The sequence below is a fragment of the Psammomys obesus genome, unplaced genomic scaffold (assembly GCF_907164565.1).
Source record: "Psammomys obesus unplaced genomic scaffold, mPsaObe1.curated_primary_1811, whole genome shotgun sequence".
Taxonomy (NCBI): domain Eukaryota; kingdom Metazoa; phylum Chordata; class Mammalia; order Rodentia; family Muridae; genus Psammomys; species Psammomys obesus.
The window spans coordinates 6,940,767-6,953,293 of record NW_026590701.1 but is presented as its reverse complement, the minus strand read 5'-3'; the positions used below and the strand labels follow the sequence as shown (position 1 = coordinate 6,953,293).

At 38.8% G+C, this 12,527-nt stretch overlaps 1 protein-coding gene across 5 annotated transcripts in view; it reads right to left on the bottom strand.

Annotated features, from left to right (window-relative positions):
* The window catches only part of Cul2 (cullin 2), a 51,915-nt gene that overhangs the window by 26,366 nt on the left and 13,022 nt on the right, over positions 1-12,527 (bottom strand). For all 5 annotated transcript variants that reach the window (XM_055608611.1, XM_055608609.1, XM_055608610.1 and 2 more), the window contains 2 exons: positions 3,396-3,536; positions 57-159 (listed from right to left, as the gene is read on the bottom strand). In XM_055608611.1, the coding sequence (XP_055464586.1) occupies positions 57-159; positions 3,396-3,514 (222 nt within the window). In that variant the 5' untranslated portion in view covers positions 3,515-3,536. The remainder of the gene's footprint in view (positions 1-56; positions 160-3,395; positions 3,537-12,527) is intronic.

Sequence of the window (12,527 nt, the reverse complement as noted above, 5' to 3'; positions counted from 1 at the left end):
GGTTAAATAACTCTGCAGCTGTAACCTATGCATAGCACAGCTATATTATCCCTTACCTTGTACAATTGCCGAACGTGATTTTCCAAAAAAATCTTTGTTTCCACATAAAGTCTTTCTCCAAGTGGTTCAGGATAGGCCACACATAAAGCATAGATATCTCTAGATGGATTATTAAGGTTTGCATAGTCAAAACATGATACTTATATTCAGCATCAAAAAAAGGAAACAATAAGCTGTATACTGTGGTTCCCTGTAACCTGGACACTTGTTCCCTGTAGTACAATAAACCTTTATAAAATGAATATTCTACTTAAAAGAATACAGTATGGGGGGCGGGAGATGGTCAGCTGTTAACAGAATGTACAGCTCTTGCAAAGGATCAAAATGCAATTCCAGCTCCCACTTTGGGCCCCTCATAACTGCTTTAAGCTCTAGGGATTCAATGTTTTGGCCTCGGAAAGCACCCATACATTGTCTGCAGATCCACATTATACATAATATTAAACCTTATTAAAGAATACAAAATGTTGGAACTATTTACCATCAACAACTTTAAACTACAAAGCATTAGTCAATATTAAAGAAAACAGAGATATGAATATCTATTAGTTAAAAATTTAAACTTTCTCTATGGAAAACCAACAATGGTTGGTAAAGGGGACAGGAATCAAGGCACTTACAGGAAAGGTGTTTCAAAATAAAATGTTGAGCCTCTGAATGTAGCTTGTGGTGCCCTAATTTTAAACTGTAAATACTTTTATTGATTTAAATCAGGGTCTTACTATATAGCCCTGGATGGCCTAGACCTTGATCTGTGACCAGACAGGGCCAGGCCAGGAACTCAGAAACCTGGGTTTTGCCTGCATTTGCTTCTTAGAATATTAGGATTAAAGGTGTGAGCCACAATACCCAGACAGGGAAAAAAAATACACCTACATACACATGTGTATACACACACACACACACACACACACACACACACACACATATATGCACATATGAAAATATGACAAAATGAAGAGTTATTTAAAGAGTAATTTTCCAGGTAAGTTGTGTGTTTAAAGTCACCTATGAGCCAATCAGCACTTCTGTAAAATGTAGAACAAAATCTATTTTCTCTTTAGAGTCCCCCAAATGATTCAAAATGTTTCACAGAAAACTACCTAAAAGATTAATTCAGAGGAATGCATACTATACTCTAGATATACTGTGCTGCAAAAGAAAAATTGGATAAAATTAAATTTTTGTCTGTGTTCCAATTACCACTGTGACCCTGCAAAGTTCATAAGGGTTAGAGAGATGTGTCAGTGGTTAAGAGTGCTGAATGTTCTTCCTGAGGACCCGGGTTCAATTCCCAGGACACACATGGCATCTCACATCCATCCAAAACTTGTTCCCAGTGATCTGATGTTCTCTCCTGGCCATTATCAGTACCAAGCATGCAGGAGGTACACAGACTACATACAAGCAAATCTCCACAGTAATAGCATCATCCTAACTATCTGACAAACATTAGATCACTGCAAGCTGTAAAGAAGCCTTGCAGAAACAGCAGCAGCACTTTCTGATCAGTGTCTGGGACACAGAACATCAAACAAATGATTCTCACTGACAACTACAGTTATAATAAATTAAGTGATTTCTTGTTAGTCTAAAGGAATTTCTCTATTATATCAATGTTCAGCTAAATAGCAGTTCTGTCTTATGAAATCAGAGCTTCTCTAAAGAAGAGAGGTCCCATATAACAAGGGCAGTAATTAGTCCAGAAACATTAAAAGGGAACACTAGTGAGGTCCTGCAGACTGTAGTCACGTAAGAGTGCAGGATAAAGCTGCATTTTTACATAAAACTCCCAATTGACAGACAAATGGACACAACCTAATTAGCAAACAATTTCACCTTAGTCAAATTTGCTATTTACCCTCTACCTACAATACTATCATCTAGGATTTGAGAAATGTCTAGGAAAGGCCCATGTCTAACTCTCTGCCAAGCTGTTAGGAAGCGGTGGGGGCTTAAATAAGTAGGGCCTAGCAGAAGGGGAACTTTGGTTAGAGCTGTTCACTGGAGACACTGGGTTACTAAGGCCTTCCTCTTTGCTTTCTAGCCACCACAAGATGAGCAGATTCCTGTCACAAGTTTCCACAAAGCTGTGAGCACCTTACCACCAGCCAAGGCAGAGGGGACAAATGACCATAGATTGAACCTCCCAAATTCACTTTTTCTCATGAGCTTTGTTAGAATAACCAAGACTAACCCAGAGAAGTTTCACTTAACTGCAGCAGCCTTTATGTACTCCAGACTTCTCTATGACTTTACCCTGTTATCTTTCTTCACTAAATCTTCTTTCTAAAAGTGCTGTCACTAGATTGTTGTTGATAAAACCCGGCATGGAATCTCACATCTATAATAACAGCATTTGTGAGACCTGTGAGTTTGAAAATAGTGAAAGCTAGAGAGAGACCCGACATTTATGTTAACTGCCTGCAGTTCGGTTTGTTTGCTACACCCTCAAAGACCACAGTAGTGACACACACACACACACACACACACTCGGTGCTGGGGATCTGCTGGATGGAAGATTAGAATAAACTGATGGCTACAAAATTGACAGAAATATATCTTAACCGTTATACCTAACGTTTTAAGCCTGCTTTCATTTTTTCTATTTTTAGTGTTCATACTTCTTTTATTTTTTTAATTAGTTTACTCACTTTGTATACCAACTGTAGCCCCCTCTCTCCTCTCCTCCAATCCTACCCTCCCTCCCTCCCTCTTCTCCATCCATGCCCCTCCCCCAGTCCATTGAGAGGGGAGGTCTTCCTCCCCTTCCATCTGACCATAGCCTATCAGGTCTTATCAGGACTGGCTGCATTGTCTTCCTCTGTGGCCTGGTAAGGCTGTACCACCCCTCAGGTGGAGGTGATCAAAGAGCCAGCCACTGAGTTCATGTCAGAGACAGTCCCTGTTCCCCTTACTAGGGCAACCCACTTGGGGACTAAGTTGCCATGGGCTATATCTGAACAAGGGTGTTAGGTTATCTCCATGCATGGTCCTTGGTTGGAGTATCAGTCTCAGAAAAGACCCCTGTGCCCAGATTTTTCTTTTTTTCTCTCTCCTTGTGGAGCTCCTATCCCATCCAGGTCTTTTATCTCCCCCTTTATCTTTCCTAAGATTCCCTGCACTCTGCCCAAAGTTTGGCTATGAGTCTCAGCATCTGCTCTAATACCCTGCCGGGTAGAGTCTTTCAGAGACCCTCTGTGGTAGGCTCCTGTCCTGTTCCCTGTTTTCCCCCTCTTCTGATGGCCATCCCATTTGCCTCTCTAAATGAGGACTGTTTTCATTTTTCAACAAGCTTTAATTTACTGTTTCTTATGGCTTCAACCAAAGGATACGAGAATCGGTCATTCCATGTTGCTCTCTCAACGTATTCCAACATAACAACAGCTTTGATGGTAGTTAGGAGCTTGTTCCACGTCTCATCAAAATCCACTACTCTTGGTTTTAAAGACATTGTGCGAGGTTAGTGTTGAAACCTGTTAATTAAAAACAATGTAAACATGAATTCCACAAGAATGGTAATGTTTATTGGGGCTGGGGAGGTGGCTCAGAAGTTAAGAGCACTACTACTCTTCCAGGACCAGAACAGGATTCCCAACACCCATGCTGGAGGGCTCACAGCGCCTGCAACTCCAGTTCCAAGGGGACCCCATGCCTCTGACCTCCACAGACTCCAGCACACGTGCACACAATTAAAAATAATAAAAATAAATATTTAAAGTGCCACATAATTGAGTCACATGACACATAAAAGAATTAGAATCACAAATGAACACTGGAACACAAAATTTAGCTATCACCTTTTTATAATCATTAAACAAATTGTTGATAAGCAGTATGTGGTTTGAAAGACTGATACGCTTCATATAGTATGTTGCAGAAAAAAATTAAGTAAACTCTCAACATAAAAAAATATGCAAAGACAATGAGTAAGCAGTAAGAAGACTGTGACCACAAATTCTGTTATTTGGGTTCTTCATGTGGGAATTTATTTATACACAAGGGAATATAAAGCATCAGAAAGGTAAATGTTCCTAAAATGAATGCTTTTAAAAGTTTATTTACATTTACTTTAAGAGGGGGCTGGAGAGATAGGTGGCTCAGCAGTTAAGAGCACTGGCTGCTCTTGCAGAGGATCCTGGTTTCCGGTATCCACATGGCTGCTCACAAGCACATGTAATTCCATTCAAGGGGATGTGACACGCTCTTCAGGTGTCCATGGGTACAAGGCATGTATATGGTATGAATACATATATCCAGGCAAACACTTTGTAACAAAAAATTTAAAGATAAAAAAATGCTCTAAAACTGGCAAACAGGCTGTAAGTATGAGTCATTTGATTTTTAGAGCAAAAGACTACCAATGTTACAGAAAAGTAGCCTAACCTAAACCTTTTCCAAAGAAAACAAAAACAGTATGGTGTACAACACACCAGGAATTCCAACCTGAGCTTGATACCTGGTACTGGGAAATCAACTCCCACAGGTTGACTGATCTCCATCAGTGTGCCCTTACACACGTGCACGCACACATACACACAAACACACTTTTTAGAACACTTTTTTTTTTTTTAGAGTAAGTGAGCTGAGCACAAATATTCCTGATCCATGAGCAAGGAAGATCTTTCCATCTTCTGATATCTTCTTCAATTTCTTTCTTCAGAGACTTGAAGGGTTTTTTTGTTTTGTTTTGTTTTGTTTTTTGTTTTTTGGTTTGTTTGTTTGTTTGTTTGTTTGTTTGTTTGTTTTTTTCCATACAAATCTTTCACTTGCTTGGTTAGTTACACCAAGGTACTTTATCTTATTTGTGGCTATTGTGAAGGTTGTTTCCCTAATTTTTTTTTTTTTCCCCAGCACCTATGGACAAAGAAGCCAAAAACATACATTGGAAAAGAAGACAGCATCTTTCACAAATGGTGCTGGTCTAACTGGATGTCTACATGTAGAAAAATGCAAATAGATCCATACCTATCACCCTGCACAAAACTAAAGTCCAAGTGGATCAAAGACCTCAACATAAAACAAGACACACTTAATTTGTTAGAAGAAAAAGTTGGGAAGAGCCTTGAACTCATTGGCACAGGAGACAACAGAACACCAACAGCACAGGCTCTAAGATCAACGATCAATAAATGGGACCTCATAAAACTAAAAAGTAAAGGCCACTGTCATCAGAACAAAACAACAGCCTGCACACTGGGAAAATATCTTCACCAACCCTACATCTGAAAATGGGCTAATATCCAGAATAAATAAAGAACTCAAGAAATTAAACACCAACAAACCAAATAATCCAATTTTAAAAATGGAGTACAGAGCTAACCAAAAATTCACAACAGGGGAATATCAAATGGCAGAGAAACACTTAAAGAAATGTTCAACATCCTTAGTCACCTAGGAAATGCAAATCAAAACTCTGAGATTCAATCTCACACCAATCAGAATGGCTAAGATCAAAAACTCAAGTGACAGCTCATGCTGAAGAGGATGTGAAGAAAGGGGAACCCTCCTCCACTGATGGTGGGAATGTAACCTTGTACAACCACTTTGGAAATCAATCTGGTGCTTTCTCAGAAAATTAGGAATAGTGCTACAAGATCCACCTATACCACTCCTAGGCATATATCCAAAAGATGCCCACCATTCAATAAGGACATTTGCTCAATCGTGATCATAGCAGCTTTATTTGTAATAGCCAGAATCTGGAAACAACCTAGATGTCCCTCAACCAAAGAATGGATACAGAAATTGTGGTACATGTACACAATAGAATATTACTTAGCTATTAAAAACAAGGAAATAATGAAATTTGCAGGCAAATGGATAATGGAACTAGAAAAGATCATCCTGAGTGAGGTAACCCAGAACCAGAAAGACACGTCTGGTATATCCTCACTTATAAGTGGGTATTAGCCATATAACACAGGATAAACATCTAAAATCTAAAGACCTAAAGAAGATAAACAAGGAGGACCCTAGGGAGGATGCTGGAAGGTAAAACAGGATTGACATTGGAAGCAGCAGAAGAGAGGGAACAGGATGAGAGCCTACCACAGACAGCCTCTAAAAGACTACACCCAGCCAAACTTTGGACAGAGCATAGGGAGTCTGATGGAAAAAGGAGAGATAGGAGGACCCAGTGGGGATAGGAGACCAACAAAGACAAAAAAATCTAAACCCAGGGGGGAATGCAGAAAATGATGCATCAACAAAAGATTATGCATGGAGAGGACCTAGACATAGCCCATGGACAGCTCGGTCTCCATGTGGATCCCCTAGTAAGGGAAGAAGAGACGGTCTCTGACATAAACTCGATTGCCTGCTCCTTCATCACTTTTCCCTCATGGGGCGACTTAGCAGAAGAGGATTCAGGCAGTCCTGATGGGACCTGATAGGCTAGGGTCAGACAACAGGGGAGGAGGACTTCCCCTTTCAGTGGACTAGGGGAAAGGGATAGGAAAGGAAGAGAGATTAACAGTGCTACAACCAGGATACAAAGTAAATAAACTGTAAAATAATAATAATAAAGATAGGAAGGGAGGGAGGGAGGGATACAGAAAAGGCTTAGGCGAGGCAGCTAGCATTACAGCTTGCTCTGAGGAAGCTCTTTGACACAGTAATCCTGTCACTTTTCTGCTTAGAGGTCACTTGACTGACTCACTAACCTGGATCATAAATCCTTCCTGTTTCTCTACCTAAAATGCTCTTTTCCTTAACACTCCCCTCCACATAATTCACCGAACTCCTATAAAATGTAGCAATGTTCAGATGCTTTTAAGAAACTTTCGAGGGTAACTCTCCTTTGAGTCCACACTCACATTTAAAGTGTCTCACTTTTTTCTTTCTGTTAACCTTCCTTTTTAAGCCTATATGAATATACTTAATAAAATTTCCAATTGTTTCATAGAAACTTTCTTGATAAGGGAGACATACACTATGCATGAAAATTACTCTTAGTGTGTAATTTTAATGGCTGCGGTCTGTGTTTATCCTTATAAAATCAGACTAACACTTCCCCGATGAGATTACTGATGAGAATGGGTCTAAGTGTGTGATAGTGATAACACATGCTTGAAGAGGTGGAAGCAAACGCAAGAGAACATCCAAGGTTTACCAACCTAGTGAAACATCAATCACTAATCCAATAAAGAACACGCAAAAATTATCTGTTAGATTATCTGTTTACCCTTTAAAAACTTCAAAGAACTTTTTTTTTAATTGCTTCATTTTCTCCAAAGCCTTCAAATGGATTATTCATGGAAAACTTAAAGAAGGATGAGAAAACAGGCCAAGAAACACTCAGAAGCCCAACCACAACCCTATTTCCCACCTCCTAGGTGCATAAAAATATAGGCTGTACAGCCACCTACCATGTGAAAGGCCCTGGGCTCAATCTCCATATACCACCATGCATCACTTAAGAGATATACTCCAAAGGACTTATTAGTCTATTCCATAGGGTGGACATCACAATGCACACTCACACAAACTAAGAAGGCTATGATGTCATGGGGCAATATAATATCCAAGGGACCACCACTGCTTATCAGTCCCTCACTGGCTGAAACACAGTTTAAGTACATGTATGCATGAGTTCATTCTTGTTCTTTAATAAATACTAGAACACACTTCGCGTTCTCAATCAGATTGGGTCCCACTGAATTCCTGCAAAATTCTTTTTTTTTTTTTAATTTTTTTTTTTTTTCAGATTTCTTCTGAGTTTCATTCTCCATTTCATGAGTTTAACACACATAACCTGAGGCCTCATGAGCACCATGAGCCCTAAACCATAAAAGACCCAGATGTGGTAGTACATTCCTATCTATAATCTTGGTGGGACGCTGAGACAATACAGATAGTCTAAGTGATATGAGTTTCAAGCCAGTCATAGTTACAGTGTGAGACACATTGTTTTATTTATTAATCTATTTATTAAATTTTTGATTGTTTTCATTTGTTTTGTAGACTAGGCCTCAAACTCACAGAGATCCACCTGCCTCTGCCTCCCTTTAATCCCTGTGTTGGGATTACAGGTGTGCCACCAGGCCGGCTTAATATATTGGCTTTCTCTGTGTAGCCTCGGCTGCCCTGGAACTCTCTGTAGACCAGGCTGGCCTTGAACTCCAGGAGCCACCACCACCTGGCAACAACTCTCTTAATAATTCGGAAATATTTGCAACCTATGGTTTTATTTTTTAAGATGGGTCTCATAGGGGCTGCAAAAATGGATGGCTCAGGGGGTGAGAGGACTGACTGTTTTTCCAGAGGACCAGAGTTCAATTTCCAGCTCCCACATGGCAGCTAACACCTGTCTGTTACTCCAATTCCAGGGCTTCTGACAACTTCACACAGACATACATGCAGGCAAAACACCAATGAACAGTTAAAAAAAAATTTTTTTAAGCTAGACATAGTGGAACATGGAAGGAAAGGCAGAGGCAGGTGGATCTCTGTGAGTTCAAGGCAGCCTGATCTACAAGGCGATTCTAGGACAGCCAGTACTACACAGAAAAACCCTGTCTCAAAAAAAAAAAAAAAAAAGGAAATAGATGGATTGAACACCGACCTCGGGATATATATGACTTGAGTAGCATGGTGAGGTCCATGTTAAATCCACATTATCATCCAATTTTATTATAATTATAACTAACAACATAGGATCACAGATACTCTGGGGGAGGGGGTTCCCTATCCACTGATTAAAAATGAGGACCCTGCTTGGCTTCTGAGATCAGATAAAATGCAGTGCATTTAGAGTGGTATGGCCATGAACTAAGGTTTTGTTTTTTGTTTTTCTGAGAAAGTGTCTGTGTAGCCAAAATTTCCAATTCTCCTGCCTCAGTTTTCTTAGTGTTCAAATTAAGAACCACCAGTCTGTAATCCCAGCCCTTAAGTCAGAGACAGGCAGATCTCTGAGTTCGAAGTGAGCCTTTTTTACAGAGTTCCAGGACAGCCAGGGCTACACGGGGGGAAAAAAAAACCCTGTCTCAAAAAACCAAAAAGGCAAGTGTGTGATAGCATATGCCTGCAGCACATCCATAATCTCCAGTATATCCACTGAGGAAGGTAAAAAAGGACATCATGAGTTCTAAGCCACACTTGGCCACACAGAGCACAACCCTCAAAAAAAAATAAATAAATTTAAAAATACAAGAAAAAAAGGAAGAAGTTTAAAAAATAAAGATATTTAGTTATTGCAAAAAAAAAAAGCCAACCCTAATCATAAGTATAGAAATTTTATATTATACTTGAAAACACTTCTAGACCAAAATTCCATTTATAACACTATGTAAATATACATGATGAATTACAATATACAAAAGTAGAATAAATATGGCTACCCCTTTACATATGCCTAATGCTTTGTGCATAGCTAAGAAATATGAAAACATGTCCACAAAAATCTACCAAGGTGACATCTCAATTCTGAACAGCAAAGCCCAAAATACAAGAGCACCCACATTTGTAAAAGAAACAATAATAAAACTTAAACCTCTGGGCAGTGATGGCACACACCTTTAATCCCAGCACTGTGGAGCAGAGGCAGGGGGATGTCTGAGTTCCAGGCCAGCCTGGTGTACAAAGTGAGTCCAGAACAGCAAAGGCTACACAGAGAAACCCTATCTTGAAAAACAGAAAGAAAAAAAATAAAAATAAGGCTTAAACCACACCTTGATCCCCACACATTAACAGTGGGAGACTTCAACACCCCACTCTCAAAAGACAGATAATGAAACTGAAGCTAAACGGAGAGAAATGACACTAACAGGTATCATGAATCAAATGGACCTAACAGAACGTTTCACCCAAACAAAAACGAATATACTTCTTCTCAGCACCTCAGGGAACGGTCTCCAAAACTAACCAAATAGTAGGTTACAAAGCAAGCCTCAACAGATACAAGAAGATTGAAATAATTACCTTGTATCTCTATCAGACCACCATAGACTAAAGCTGGGCCTCAACAACAAAAATAGCAAAAACCTACACACATGGAAACTGAACAACTCTCTACACAATGACAGCTGGGTCAGGGAAGAAAAAAAGAAATTAAAGACTTCCTAGAATTCAGCGAAAATGAAGCACAAAATTCCCAAACTTATGGGACACAATGAAAGCAGTGCTAAGAGGCAAGTTCATAGCACTAGGTGCCTTCATAAAGAGATTGGTGACATCCCATACAAGCAACTTAATGGCACACCTGAAAACCCTAGGGGGAAAAAAAGAGACATACCCAATAGTAGACAACTGGAAATAATCAAAGTCTGGGCTAAAATTGACACATTAGAAACAAAGAGAACAATTAAAAGAATCATTGAAACCAAGAGCTAGTTCTTTGAGAAAAACCAAACTAAACAGCCAAGAGACACTACTTAAATCAACAAAATCAGAAATGACAAGGGACACATAACAACAGACACTGAGGCAATCCAAAGGTCTTACTTCAAAAGCCTATATGCCACAAAATTTGAAAGTCAAATGAAATGGAGTTTCTTGATAGATACCACTTACCAAAGTTAAATAAAGATCAGGTTAACAAATTAAATAGTACTATATCCCCTAAGGAAATAGAATCAGTCATCAAAAGTCTCCCAAGCAAAAAAAAGCCCAGGGCCAGATGGTTTCAATGTAGAATTCTACCAGACCTTTAAAGAAGAGCTAATGCCAATACTCTTCAAACTATTCCACAAAATAGAAAACAGAAGGAACATTACCAAATTCATTCTATGAGGCCAGTCACATTGATAACTAAACCACACAAAGACCCAACAAAGAAATAGAACATCAGACCAATCTCTTATGAAAATTGATGCAAAAATACTCAATAAAGTACTCAGTAACCGAATCCAAGAACACAAAGTTATCATTCACCATGGTTTCATCCCAGGCATGGTTCAAAAGCCATCAGTGTAATAAACCATATAAACAAAATGAAAGAAAAAAAAAAATCACATGATCATCTCCTTAGATGATGAAAAGCATCTGACAAAAATCCAACGTTCATTCAAGTTTAAAGTCTTGGCGTGATCAGGGATACAAGGCACATACCTAAATATAGTAAAGGCAATATACAGCAAGCCTACAGCCAACATCAAACTAAAGGGACAGAAACATAAAGCGATCCCATTAAAGTCAGGGACAAAACAAGGTTGACCACTCTCTCAGTATATAGTACTTCAAGTCCTAGCCGGAGCAATAAGACAACTAAAGGAGATCAATGGGACATAAATTGAAAAGGAAGATGTCAAAGAATAGCTATTAGAAATGACCCCCAAATTTCTACCAGGAAACGCGAATGGCTGAAAAACACCTTCAGCAAAGTGGCTGGATACAAAATTAACTCAAATCAGTAGCTCTCCTATATACATATCATAAACGAGCTGAGAAAGAAATTAGGGAAACTACACCCTTCATAATAGCCACAAAAAAAATAAAAATAAAAACTCTAACCAAGCAAGTGACAGACTTGTATGAAAAAACTTCAAGTCTCTGAAGAAAGAAAGAAATTGAAGAAGATATCAGAAGATGAAAAAATCTCCCATGCTCATGGATTGGTAGGATCAACATAGTAAAAATGGCCACCTTACCAAAAGCAATCTCCAGATTCAATGCAATTCCCATTAAATTACCAACACAATTCTTTACTGACCTTGAAAGAAAAATTCTCAACTTCATATGGAAAAACAAAAAACCCATAATAGCTAAAACAATCCTCTACAATAAAAGATCTTCTGGAGGTATCTCCATCCCTGATCTCAAGCTGTTCTACAGAGCAACAGTAATAAAAATGGCATAGTACTGGCACAGAAACAGGACAGTGGACCCAGAACTGAAGACGCAGAAAAATAAACACACATACCTATGGACACTTGGTTTTTGACAAAGAAAACAAAACCAAATAATGGAAAAAACATAGCATCTTCAACAAATGGTGCTGGTCAAACTGGATGTCTACATGTAGAAAAATGCAAATAGATCCATATTTATCTCCCTACACTAAATTAAAGTCCAAGTGGATCAAAGACCTCAACATAAAACCAAACACATTGGTTAGAAGAAAAAGTGGGGAAGAGCCCTGATTTCATAGGAAAAGAAGATATCTTCCTGAACAGAACACCAACAGCCTGGGCTCTAAAATCAACAATTAATAAATGGGACATCATGAAACTGAAAAGCTTCTATAAAGCAAAGGACACTGCCAACAGAACAAAACGACAGCCTATAAATTGGGAAAAGATCTTCACCAATCCTACATCTGACAGAGGGCTAATATCCAAAATATATAAAGAACTCAAGAAATTAAATAACCCAATTTAAAAATGGGGTACAAACTAAAATAAACTAAGAACTCTCAGAGGAATATTGAATGGTGGAAATGCAAATCAAAATGACTCTGAGATTCCAACTTACACACATCAGTTTTTAATCTAAGATTAAAAACTCAAGTCAAAGAACAGTCCTCCATT